We start from the raw sequence: 12,897 nt of genomic DNA on the forward strand, positions 1-12,897 counted from the left end.
TTCCCCACTCTGCCAGATTGCTTTTATGAGCTTGAAGAGTCACCCCACCTCTGTTTTTCCCCCTCTTTAAATGGGAGTAATTATATCCAATTCCATGGAGTTCTTTGTGATCTGAACGTATTAAATGCAAAGCTTGTTTGTATGTTAGTGTCTCGTAACGACCTGAACTGGCAATAGCCAACAATGTTAAAATATGTGAAATCCAAAGCTGGTAAAAGGCAATGCTTTTTTTACCAGTGTCTGTATGCTTTGGAAACTCACAGCCACGAGCTGGTGGTTAAAGCGGGAGGAGGAGCTGCACGCACTCAGGTAAACACAGAAATCTGTCCGATTTTCTCCCAGAGAAACCAAGCGGAGAAGGTGCGAGGTGGTGGGAGAGACCAAGGCTCTCACGAGGCACGGGCCGTGACAGCCCTGAGAAAACAAACCTAACGCTTCTCGCCACGGCACGTCTTGCCAAGCCTCGAGAGTCGGCAGCAAGAAACTCGGCCACAAACCCCCCATGCTCTCAGGAGTGACAGAGTTCATTTCGCATCGTGTGCTGTGTGCTGGTAAGAGCAAGCCTTCTCCTCGGAGGAGCGGGTGGACGAGTTCCTGCACGGCTGGGCACGCTCCGCCTGTCCCTGGCGCTGACGTTGCCCGGGTGGACCGAAGCGCTCGCTGGACAGCACGGCTCCAGCAGCACGATAGGGACAAAGTGTATTTGCTGTTTGGTTTGGGATCCACCTGAGCTCTTTTCTGAGTCCACTATGGAGGTGAGGGAAGCCGAAGGATGCAGCTCCCTGGGGAGACACCCGTGCGCAGCCACTGAGTGACAAAGTGAGGACGGGCGCATCAGAGCAGAGCATCTATTTCTGCTCTCAACGTTGTTTCCCAATTTCCAGCTTCATGATAAACCACTTTGATTAGAAGACTCTCACAATATCTATTTCAGCGGTTTCACCCCTTCGGTACAAGGCACCCCTCCCCTGGTAAGCCGCAGAGGGCTCCTGCAGACAAGCGGGGCCGGGCGGCAGAAGGCGACACGTGGCCGTGCCCGGGCAGGAGCCTTCTGTGGTGGCAGTGCTGCCTGCTGCCCGAGGAGCAGCGTCCTCCAGACCAGGCACCCCGCTGCATCCAGCCTGGACTTAATTACAACATCGGCATCAAGCAGAGACTTTTTAAATGAAAGGGAAGGACAAGCAGCTTTCTAGCTCTGCCTTTATTTTTTAATCCCAATTACGAGATGCACTGCAAAGGGGAGGCGGTGGCAGATAATAAAGTTCAATGGCATGGTCTGAATGCTAAGTGGAGAGCCAGGAAAGCCTCACATCCCGATCCCAAATTGGACATTGATATGCTGTGTGACCTCATCTCCTGGTTTTCTCCATGTAAAATGGGGGTGATGCTTAGCCCATGGGGTGTTCCACAGATGAATTAGCATTTGGAAAGTGCTTTGAAGATTTAAAGTGTTATATAAATGCTAAGTGTTAGCATCATCAGCTTTTGTATTGCAGCAGAACCCAGAGACTGCAATCAAGCCCAGAACCTCACTGTGCCAGGCAATTTAGAAACTCCTGGTCGGAAAAAGCCCCTGTCCCTGCCTCGGTGATCCGCAGCCTGCGTGCCCTAGGCAGGCAGAGGGTGGGCTGGAGTCGCTGTCAGCTTCAGAGGGAAAGGCTGCCCAGAGCTTTAGCGCCCGGTGGCAGCTCGGGAGGTGAGCAGCATGGCATGCTTCCCACCGCCACACGTTTCACTGAGGAGAGGTAAGACCCAGCCCCTCGGGGAGGCCAGAGAGTCACGGCTGCCTTGCACCGGCTGCCTCGCAGGTGCAGTGCTCTCCCGGCCTGCCGGGCCCCCTGAGCGTGCTCAGCACCACTGGACCTCCTGGCCTGGGCCCTTCCGAGGTGCCCCACGAGGCGGCCGGGTGCTGGGGCAGCAGCCGCTGATTTCCCTTGGGAATCCGCCAGGAACCACGCGCTGCAAAATGCAAGCGCTTCTCCCCAGCAGAGCCAGTCCCGCCCACTGTTTTGATAGTACAGCTAAAGCAGACTGGCCTTAAAGTTTGGGAAAAATTGAAGAAGTACTCGCAAACCAGATTTGATCAGAGATTAGCATTAACTGGCGTGCACAAAACCAGCCAGTCAACTTCATTTCCACCACTTGCCCACTGCAAGATATTTCATAATTCTGTTTCCTTTCTCATCAGAGGAAAATACAACATGAGTGTTAATCACAGAGCACAAATAGGGAAGAATATGTTAAAAAGAAAAACAACCTTCAAAACCTTTCTTTTCAATATAGTTTGTCACGCATAGATGAGATGATATTTGCAACATCATTCATTAAAAAGTGTGCACTCAGTCAGCCAAGCACAAATCAACATATGACAGACTACAAAGAAATACCAAAGTAAAAGGAAACTTGAGATGAAACAGAGTGAGGTCATTGCTTTCTTGCATTATCCTGAAGATATTTGTCAACATTTTAATTCAGCCAAATGGACACCATTTTTAAAAAAGATAGAAAAAACTTTGTTTTGACAAAAGATCATGAGATCTGTGGGGAAGAACTCTTGAAAAAAAGCCACGTTAACCATTTCCACTCCGTACTTCTGAACGAGTCCTCCCGAGAAAAGGGAAGAGGCGTATGCACAGTCCGAGGGCATTATCTGTGAGACGACCAAGTAGAAATTGTTCCTTCAGATTTAGAGTCTTCTCTACTATTTGTACTACTTGTAGGTTGTAAACACACAACTGAAATGCGCAGGGTTTGTAACGAAAAAGATCTCGGATCTTCGCTACATCCACTGCTCTCTCGTTAGGCAACACATCGGTATGCACGAGCCAGGCAGACCTCGAGATAGGAATTCAGCTGATAAAGTGAATGCAAATTACAGATACCATGAAATGCCCCCTGGCCCTCCCGTGCCACGGCCAGTGCCTCGCTGGGGTGAGAAGGTGCCCACGGCAAGCCCCACGCTGCTGCTGTTGGGCTCGGGTCTCGCTGCAGCACGAGGGCACGCTTCCCGCGGGGTAGCAGTGGTGGGAGCTGGGTGCGCTCGGCACCTGGTTGTGGCCATCTCCCCCCAGCACAGAACCCACCGCACCACCGGCCCGGGAGCGGGAACGGCCAGGAGCTGCTGGAGCTCGCAGCGCCAGCGCTGGAATTGGCACGGGGAGTCAGCCCCGGCCCTGCTAACAAACATGCTTTTCCGTTTTTCCCTCACGTCCCAAGGGGCGCCTGGTGTTGGGTTGAGCATCCGTAGGAATCAGCAGCTGGAGCGGCCGCTTCCCGTTTCGAGTACTGGGTGCAGAAAGCCAAGGCCGGGTTGGGTCTGGTACATGCTGCCCGCCCCAGCAGCTGCCGCACCAGCTCCCCTGCACGAAGGCTCCCCTTCGGCCCCGCCGGCACACGGCGGGCGCAGGGCGTCCCGTCTGCGCTGCGGGGCCGCGCGGCTGCCGCAAGTCCGGACTTGAATTCCGACGTGGCGTGCACTTCGGTCTCAACCGGCATGCAGCGCCGGGGGAGCTGAACAGGTTGAGTGACTTCAGGCTGTGGGAGGAATAATCGTCTTGGGTTGCTTCAGAGAGCTGAAGCAGCCAAACCGGGCGAGGATGGCACCGCGGAGCGCCTCGCGTCTCTGCCAGGTACCTCCGGAGAGTGTTTGTGCTTGAAGGACTTTTTATAGAACTGCTGTCAAAATGGGTAGAGAGCAAGCTTAATCGGGACTGATCTGAAAAGCGAGGCGGCGTGTAGGTGTGCGAGGGATGTGTGCAGCGAGCGGCTGCTTTCAGCCGGAGCTGAGCACAGACAGGTCCAGTCTGATGTTTATCAGGGACTCTTATTCTTGAGCTGGTAAATTTTTTACTGTCATGTCAGTTATGATCCACAGACCAGGGAGCATTAAAGACAACTTTGCGTACAGCTGAGCATGCCTGTCCTGCTGCAGCAGCGCTGCCCTGGCCGGCGGCCCAGAGCCAGCTCGCCCCATTGGAGCTACGGGATCTGTCTGCCCAGCGAGCAGGACCTGGGGCTCCTGCCTCTGGCGTCAGCCCGAGCGCCGTCCCCTCGCGCGTACTGAGTCACAAGTGACTCACTTCAAACTTGGATGTGAACGCAAAGTATACATTTGCAAATTGGCTGGTGAGGCACTGCTTTGCAATGTAGGTGGGATGTATTACATACTCCAGCAGTCAAGTTCTGCTCTTTTTCCCTCCTCCTTCTCCCGCTGTGCAGGATAGCTGTCTGAGCCCAGGATTTTGGTGTGGTTCTCGCAGGCGCAGGAAGGCGTCTCAGCCCGCTCCGGTGGACGTGGCATGCGGATGGTTCTGGCTCTGCTCGTGACAGAGTTCTGCACTGAAGATGGATGATTTAGCTCTCCTTGATCTGTTGGAATGTCCTGTGTGCTTTGAAAAGCTCGATGCCACAGCTAAGGTGCTACCTTGCCAGCACACTTTCTGCAAGCCCTGTCTGCAGAGGATCCTGAAATCCCAGAAGGAGCTCAGGTGCCCCGAGTGCAGGACTCTCGTCCTCTGCGGCATCGAGCAGCTGCCCTCCAACCTGCTCCTCATTCGCCTCCTGGATGGAGTCAGGTGTGGACAAAACGTTACCAGGTTTGGCTCAATCCAGAGGTCAGGGGTCCTGTCCTCCCCTGCCTCCATCAGGAGAGTCCCCAGGGGGTTGCAACTTCATCAGCACCGGCTGGCGACAAATCCCAGGATCCACATGGAAGGGGTAAGGAGGGTCCACGTTCTTTACTCTGTCCGTCAGCATAGAAAGCTTTCTTCTTGTGTGCCAAGAGCTGTGAAACTTTCCTGTTAGCAGTGCTGCAGAAATGTCTGAAGTAAGAGCGATTGTTTTGTTTGCAAATCTGTCTGCTATTTCCTTGTGGTATTTGACTGTTTCAAGTTCATCACAACAGTAATTGCATTGATTCTCAGGCTGAGACAAAACCAGATTGCCTTTCTCCTTGCAAAAACTTCACAGCAGCTGTTTTTCCCAGTTTTCAGGTGCTTCCTGACTTTTGTGGGGCATTTCAGGTGCTTCAACTTTTGGGCAATATACTAATTTTTTGTCTGATAGTAAAATTAAATCAGTAATTGCAAAGCTGTAACTGTTAGAGGTGGAGAAAGGTGTTGCCCGTTGCTGCACCTCAGTTTCCCCAGCCATTGAAAGAGAAGGAAGCACATAATGATGCTTATGTCCCTGGCAAAATACTCTGAGGTTCACTAATGAAAAATACTAAACTCAACTTACTAACTTTACCTAGGGATGATTTACGAGGCTAATTTTAAAATTCTAAGTAGTTTCTGTCATTTTCTTTAACAGTATAAAAGCTTTTCTTAAATAATGAGGACACGATATTAGACCTGTTAAAGGAGCTTGGTGCAGACTGAATTTGGGGTAGAGACTGACATGTGGCTTCACCTTTCCTGTGTTATATAAATGGATTTTAATTTCTCCCACCTGAACTATTCTTCTGTACAATGTCTCTACAAACCTTTTCATAACATTCAAAATCTTAACTCAGTCGGCTGCTAAATCTCAGAGCATTTTGCAGAATTGCAGAGCTATAAACTTCCAGGCAGACATCGGGCGGGTTTTCTACGCACGAGGTACCTACGTGCAGGTATTGCTGGGGAGCTGTGGAGGATCCCCTGCGTCCTGCGGGAGCAAGCTGGTGTGCGAATTCCAGGGAAACTCCGTGGCATCAATAGGTCATCTTGGATGGATCGCACATCAAAACCAGGCATCTCTCAGGAGCTCCTCTCTGATGTTTTCCCACCAGAAAGTATGGCAGTGTGGCCCTCAGACATACGAACCGGGTGCCTCTCCTGGGAGCCCTGCCTGGCAGGCAGGCAGGCAGGCAGGCAGGCCTGCCCATGCATAGAGGCAGCGCGCGGGCCAGGTGGTCAACGCAAGAAAGCTGGCCTGGAAGAGGCCATCGCGCTCCGGCACGCGTCTCTGTGCCCACGAGTTGTGCTTTAGCTTAGATGCGACGTAGCTCAGTCCCCGAAGGCGCTGAGCGATGCTGTGCCGGCGGCACGGGGGCAGTCAGGGGGGGTGGGCGACGCGGCACAGCCCGGGAGCAGGCTCCCGCCTGCAGCACCCACGAGGTGCGCAGTGTCCGGGTGGGACACAGAGCGGGGCGGGGGCGAGCGCGGTCCTCGGGCTGCAGCTGGCTCCTCCGCGGCGGCCCGTGCGGCTCAGCAGCCTCTGCCGCGGGTGACCCTGCTCTGCAGCAGGGCTGCCAGCCTCTGCGAGCGGCAGAGCTGCGGCCAGCGAGGCCCCTCGGCTGTGAACCGGCTCTCCAGGGGAGCTGTGGGGAGCTGCTGCTGCCGTTCCTGCGCAGTACGAAGCATCAGGCGGCAACAGTTTTCAGCCAGGCGCTATGGGCGGCATTTCAGCTGAAAACGAGGTTTGCAGTTTTTCCAACTGGACTCCTTCAGCCCAAGATAAAAAAGCACAAATACACTCATCTGTTTTTCTTCTCCCACCCATTCCACATTTCTTTTACTAGTTCTCAGGACAGGCAGAAACTTGTTGTTGATATTACATACTGGCAACATCCATCAGTTTGCAGCTCCCAAAGGCATTTTAGGACCAAACCCGGGGGAATCGGCAGAGCTAGCGAGTGCCGGGCGAGAGGGCTGTGCCTGCGGACCGGCTCCCTGCAGCGCTGGGGCGCAGCGCTCAGACAGCCCTCTGACTTCCTGTGCCTCTTGATGAAGGGATATAAAAACACATTACACTGAAATGCTTTTAGACTTAATTAGTTAATTAATCATAAAACACTTTGGAATCCTGGGCTGCAAGGTGAAGAATGCAACATATTAGTCACCTTTCGGTTTTGCTGATTTCAAATACAAGTAGATGGGACCACATGTTACTTTAGGTGCTCCGGTGCGATATTGATGCATGCGGACCCTCCCCTGAACTGGCACCCGGTAATAGCGGCTCTTCACCGGGCAGTAGCAAGGACTCATTTGGAAGTGCCTGCGTGGTGCAGAGGCAAGGCAGTAATAAGGACGGCTTGTCGCCTCCCTACAACATGGAATGCTTGAGTTTCAAGGTGTTCACCTGAAGTAATGCGGGTGATCAGAGGCCCCCAAGAGATCTTAACCTCAGAGGAGATGCTTTTTGTCAAGAATCACAGTGAGAACAGCTATTGTGCAATCCTGCTCCACCACAGTTAATCCCATCACAGTCACCTTCCTGGCTACTCTTAAATGCGGTATTCATTGGCAACTGCAGCAGCAGGTTGTATGCTCTCCCAAGAAAGAATGCCCCAATCTGCACAAACTGCTAATTACCACTAATACTCTACACCACTTCACACTACAAAGCAAATAAGATTAACGTGCACCATGCTGCGCTGCAGACAGATACGCCGTTAAAGCAGGATACAGGACGTGTTTTGTTTTTACCAAAGAAGCCATTCTATAAATAAGCTTCCATTACTCCATGGAGCTGAGAAAATCACAAGTTGATCAAAGTTTCACTTCTCAGCGGAGATGTTCCTTGCCAGCTTTTTGCTCTTTGTCCTCATGAGCATCCATGAAGCAAAAAAAGTAAAATTAATTCCCTCATCACCAAGCAAGTCAAGCATTCGTATCATTCCGAGAGGGAAGCGTGAGCAGGCCCCAGCAGAGCTGCTGAATTAGCAATAATACAAGGCTCAGTCTGCAGTCAGGAATTGCACAGGGCCAGTCCTTAAAGAACAGGGAACGTTCTAGTTACAGCCCATCCCAAACTAGTTCTTATTTGCTAGCATTTAAGTCACTTTTGAATCCACTTCCTACATGCTAACACGGGGTGGGCACATTCTGGGTTTGTGCGCGTGGGCACGTACATGTGCCACTGTGCCCAGGCGGTGCCTGTGCAGGGGCCAGACGGGCCCCGAGCAGCCGCCGTGGGAGCGGCCGCTCGGAGAGAGCTGCACAGAGGCACTGGCACGGCCCGGTAGCTGCTCCCGGAATGTCTGGCCAGGTTTTCAGATCTTTAACATCTATGCAGAGAGGACAAGACTTTGGATTTTCAGGATCTCCACGTAACAAACTGTCTGGAATTTAAGAATAAAAGGATTTGCTAGGAGGGGAATGCGTAAATAATCTACGCTGAAGCCTTTGAACTCTTAGGAACCGCCCCTGGCATGTGCCAGATGTGGTTACCTCTTGTGCTGAAGCATCGTTCTTATCTGGCTTCAGCCCCAGCGTAAGCTAAACACGGCTTTGCCGCTGGTGAGAGAACAGAAAGATCGTGTGTGCTGAGGTATACGCAAAACTCCCATACTTCTCTGATGAGTAGCAGAGCTAAACTGTACCCTACACACGGCAAAAATCCATCCAGGCCACTAAACAGCTACCTGGATGATGAACTTTGTCGTGCAACAAATACAGGACAGTGAGCCAGAGGAGAAAAATTCCAAGTATGACAGCTTGCCTCTGGAAAACACAGACCACACGAACTTAACTGTGACTTCGGCTATTTTCTCTTTGCATGAACGGGGTGCTGAAACACCGCCCTCCAGCATTTCATGGGAGATAGACAGATAACACCTCTATTGGGATAAAAATACACTGCACTCCAACGTCGCCACCTTCACATGGACGTCTATATATAGTGCCTCTGTCGTGGTATTTTCTTCTCCTCCAGAAACATCACCAACTCCTCGCTGAATTTGACAGACAGGACTTGGATTGCTGGATCTTTTTGAAACCTTATTCAAAGCAACCTTCATGTTTGCACCCAGCGGGAGCAAACACGTTTGCTGACCACCCTCCCCACCGACCCCCAAAAAACCAATGGTTCCTGTGCAGTCGCAGTAACGACCTCGTAACGCAAGTCGTATCACCTTGGGCTGGACTAGCGCCGAACAGACGTTACAAACCCAGGGATTCTGCACAGGCACCTTGGCTCTGCCTTGCGAGGTGGCACCGGCTTCTTTTCTGCCAGAGATGGGGAATGTGGCCGCTTGTGCCACAGGGCCCTTCAGCTGGAAATGAAACCGCTTTGTTTGGCTAAAAATTCTGTGCGGTCTCATGACCTTCTGGGAGAAAGGGCTTGCCCCAGTTCTGCTCCACAGCCACATCCCATCAGGGTTTGTCTCATTCTAAAAAATGCTGAGTGTGGCCCAAGGAACTGGTTCTGCAGTGCTGGCTTGCACCCTGTACAGGATTCCGTCGTATGCCTTTGTCCTCCTTTCCATGTAGTTTTAGCACTTTTATCTACTGCAAAGAGAATGAAGTCACCTCGATACAAATTGCCTGGCCATACACTCCCCAAAAGCTGCATGTGCAACAACAGATTCAAGAGCACAGAAGCAGGAAGCTTTGCAGTAACTGCAAGCATTGCTGCAGCCGTGAGGAAGAGTTGGTATTGCACACACCAGGACACCATTCAGTTGTGTGTTGGGGAGCTGCGTGAGGCAGAACCACAGCCTCAGTCAGGGGATGAGGGTTATGTCAGGTTCCCTATAGAAAGCTTAGAAAGAAAATACCATTTTGATGGGATGAAGGATGAAACGCCCAGGTGCACTGTAAATGCGAGGTGGTACTGCCATGCTCAAGCCAGGACAGGATAGCATGATGGGCAGGTTTGCAGAGGGCAGGCATGGGTGCACGATCGTCTTACGACTGTTCAAGTCTGTTTCAGTTACCGGCAAACTCTCCCCTGTGCTTTCGATGGGTGAGCAAGGCTCCTCACTAGGGCAGACGGCAACGGGCATGGCAGGTCCCGGCTGACCCCGGTGTTGGTGCCTGGAAAACACAACAGTGATATTTATCGTTCTTTTGCCGCAGAGGGGCTCCCGGCTATCTCCCTGCGGGTCGCACCGATGCTGGCTCCCGTCGCCAGCCTCTCCCCCAGCCACGCGCCGCTGCCCAAAGCAGCCCTCCGGACCACACGGCCGAGCGCCGGCAGCTCTGCCACGGCTCGAGGCGGGGCAAGGGGCTGCTCCCGGGCGATACCGTGGGGCTAGGGAAAGCCAAAGGACCTCCACGGCCAACATCAGGAGCCAGTTTCCCTGGTTTTACAAAATTAGGTACAGAGCTGCAAACACATAAAAGCGTTTTAATTTGTTACCAAGGCAATGAGTCAGGCTCAGATGGCAAGTCAGGAATAGAACAGCAGGGTTTCTCGGCGTGCGCGTTCACCTGCTAAGTATCGTGGTCAGCGAGGAGGCTGAAAGTCTGAGAGTCCTCCCCTTCTCACAGAGTTTCCCCGCTGCTGGCTGCCCAGTGTCCTCAGGTCCACAAAGTTGCACTGGCCTGAGCTGTAATTCTCCGCTCCCTCTGGAGCGGAGAGGAGGCGGCACATTCACCTGCAGCTCTGCTGGTACGCCAGAGCTGGAGCTACGACACATCCCGAGGGAGGTGAAGCTGGATCTCGGCAGGGAGCAGAGCCCTTCACTGCTGCCGTCTAAACCTGGTCTTGCTCTTCTTTACTTCTCCTCTGCCCTTCTCACAAGGAAAACTGTGGTGCTTGCTCTTAAATGCTGGACTTTGTTCTGCTGTTAAATTTCAGGCATTCAAACTCCACTTAGCATCAGGACTCCACTGAAAGGCACTGTGCAAATGAATAAAGAACCATGACTTTTTTTAAGAAAAACTTTTCCTTATGAGTTTGTAAGTGGGTATTTGAATTTGACCTCCATTTTGTTTTGATGCCAGGACAGAGGACACAACTTAGGAGGCAGTTTTTAAGACACACATGTCCTTTGGCAATCCGACACCTTTAAGAGGATTTCCTTTGGGCCCTGAGCAACCGATGGCCCCAGAATTTCTCACTGGCTTTGCAGGGAGGAAAGCACAAGCCTCGCCTGCTGGGAAAACACGTCGGCCTGTATCTTGCGTAACTGGGCTACGGAGTCGGTTGGTCTCCCCTAGGAAATGGAAATAGAGAACGGGGAGAGCGGCTCCTTTCTCCAGCCCCAGGTCTGGGCAAGATGAGGATGCCCAAGGCCAGGCAGACAGTGTCCTCCCTGGTCTCAGCCTACAGCTGAGGCAAGGCCCAGTTGGTGGCCATCACTTCATGACAGTCATTAGTTTACCATCAAAATGGCTGCTAAGCGGAGGTGTCAGGCTAATGGAGAGATGTACCGTCACTAATTAAGTGCTTCCCTGAAATAATATGAACACTAAATCCTGGGCTGTTGGGCAATCGTAAGGCACGGGGCCCTGGCAGCTTTGAACCATGGCAGGGACGCAGCACAGACGCCTGCCGTGGGCCGGCCAGCTGCCCGCAGGGGTGGCCAGCACAGCCCCTCGCCTCCCTGCTGCCACCAGCACCGTCCCAACTCGCAGAGCACCCGGCCCCCCCTGCCTACGGGCAGTGTCGGCACTGCCGCCTGGGCCTGGCAGCGCCGGGTGCCGGGCGGCGTCAGCACGCTGCCTTTCCCAGCACGGGGACGGCACTCGGTCCGCGGGGAGAGGGCTCGGGAGCAGCAGGAGGAGGGAGTGGGATGCAGGTTTCCTCCCTGCATGGTAAACAGCCACTTCTGAGAACCGCGGTGCTGAGGCAGAGCATCATGACCGGGCACGCCGAGGGCTGACACAGTTTGTTTTCTGTGCGGCTTAAAACCATGACACACAACTTAACCACTGCCTGAGATTGCTGACTGCAGCAGAGACAAAAACATCTGATAGTAGCAACCATGAGTGGAAGAGGCGTGAAAAGGTTTCGGGCGGACACTGCAGCTCGCACACGCCAGTCCCTGGTCCCCGGCATCACTCTGCTGTGCCCCGCACCAGCCCCTGCCAGCCTCCCCTCTTTCCTCTCACAGAATGGCTTTTCGGGCCTGTCCCTGCTCTGCCTGCGCCTGCACGACTCTGCCTGCACCAAGGAGCGGGCGTCTACGAAGCAAAGCCCAACCCCTGCCTTGCATGCGCCCTGGCGCTCCTCCTGCCCACCAAAATCTCTCTTGTGGTTTCATACAGGCAAAGTAAAGCCTGACCCGGCACTGTCCTCCTCCAGAGCCATGGGGACGCTACCGACATGCAGCTGGGCCCTCCCCTCGGGGCTGGGCACCTGCGGTGGTGCCTCAGCTGTCCCCGGTGCAGCATCCCCTCAGCCTCTCCCTGATAAGCGGCTCTATTTTCTTTAATCATTTTCCCCATTCTCCATTTCACCTCTTTATTACAAAGCCAGAGTGAGAATAGGCAGTTTGGAAGTGGCGTAAGCCTCGATGCGGTGGCATATCAAAGGGGTGTTAGTCAGCGGATGGTGTAAGTGCTCCCGTTCACCGCTGCCATCGCCCACCAAGCAGCCATGGATGCGCAGACGTAGCAGCACAGAAACCAGCCCCAGCGGTGGCAGCGACAGGCTCTAATACCTGCTTCTGCGGACTCCTTCGGTTGCTTTTCATCTCTTCGGTCTGTAAGTGCCACCCACTTGCACCTGTAACTTAAGACGAGGTTTTCCATACCCAGCTAAACCCATACAATTTACAGCGCCGGCTTCCCCCACGAAGGCCTGCTGGCACACAGTGCAGGGCGGCCGCCAGCTTTAGCCACGACCAGGCTGGCCTTGCATCCCGGCAAACCCACGAGGGAATGGGGCAGAGCCGGTGGGCTCCAGTACCGACATGAGCAGGAAGGGACTGACTTCTCCCTGGTGCACAAAATCGACTTGTGCTTGGAAGACAGGAGCAATCCTCCTCAGGGGAGAAATAATGCAGAAACCACCCAACTGTCTGAATCCTCAGAATATAATTATATGAAGAGATTGAAATGACAAGTTCACTTTTGATGGTTTTGTTCTCCGTGAGAAGGCTGAAGTTATCTCCTCTGCTGAAAAGCAGAAAAACAGAATGGTAATGGCAATTAATTTACATTCAAATCACTCTTTTCATCCAGCTGGAGCCTACGAGCCCTGAAACTGCGCTAGCAGAGCACACAAAGGAGACGATGTGGGCCT

At 53.1% G+C, this 12,897-nt stretch overlaps 1 protein-coding gene across 1 annotated transcript in view; it reads left to right on the forward strand.

The window, feature by feature from the left end:
* Positions 1–4,335: 4,335 nt before the first annotated feature.
* Positions 4,336–12,897, forward strand: part of SH3RF2 (SH3 domain containing ring finger 2) — a gene marked incomplete at its 3' end in the record, with an annotated part of 43,339 nt that continues 34,777 nt past the window's right edge. The window contains exon 1 of the mRNA XM_082006417.1: positions 4,336–4,716. Within this exon, the coding sequence (XP_081862543.1) occupies positions 4,345–4,716 (372 nt within the window). The 5' untranslated portion in view covers positions 4,336–4,344. The remainder of the gene's footprint in view (positions 4,717–12,897) is intronic.

The sequence above is a fragment of the Phaethon aethereus genome (assembly GCF_964289735.1).
Source record: "Phaethon aethereus genome assembly, chromosome: 14".
NCBI lineage: Eukaryota > Metazoa > Chordata > Aves > Phaethontiformes > Phaethontidae > Phaethon > Phaethon aethereus.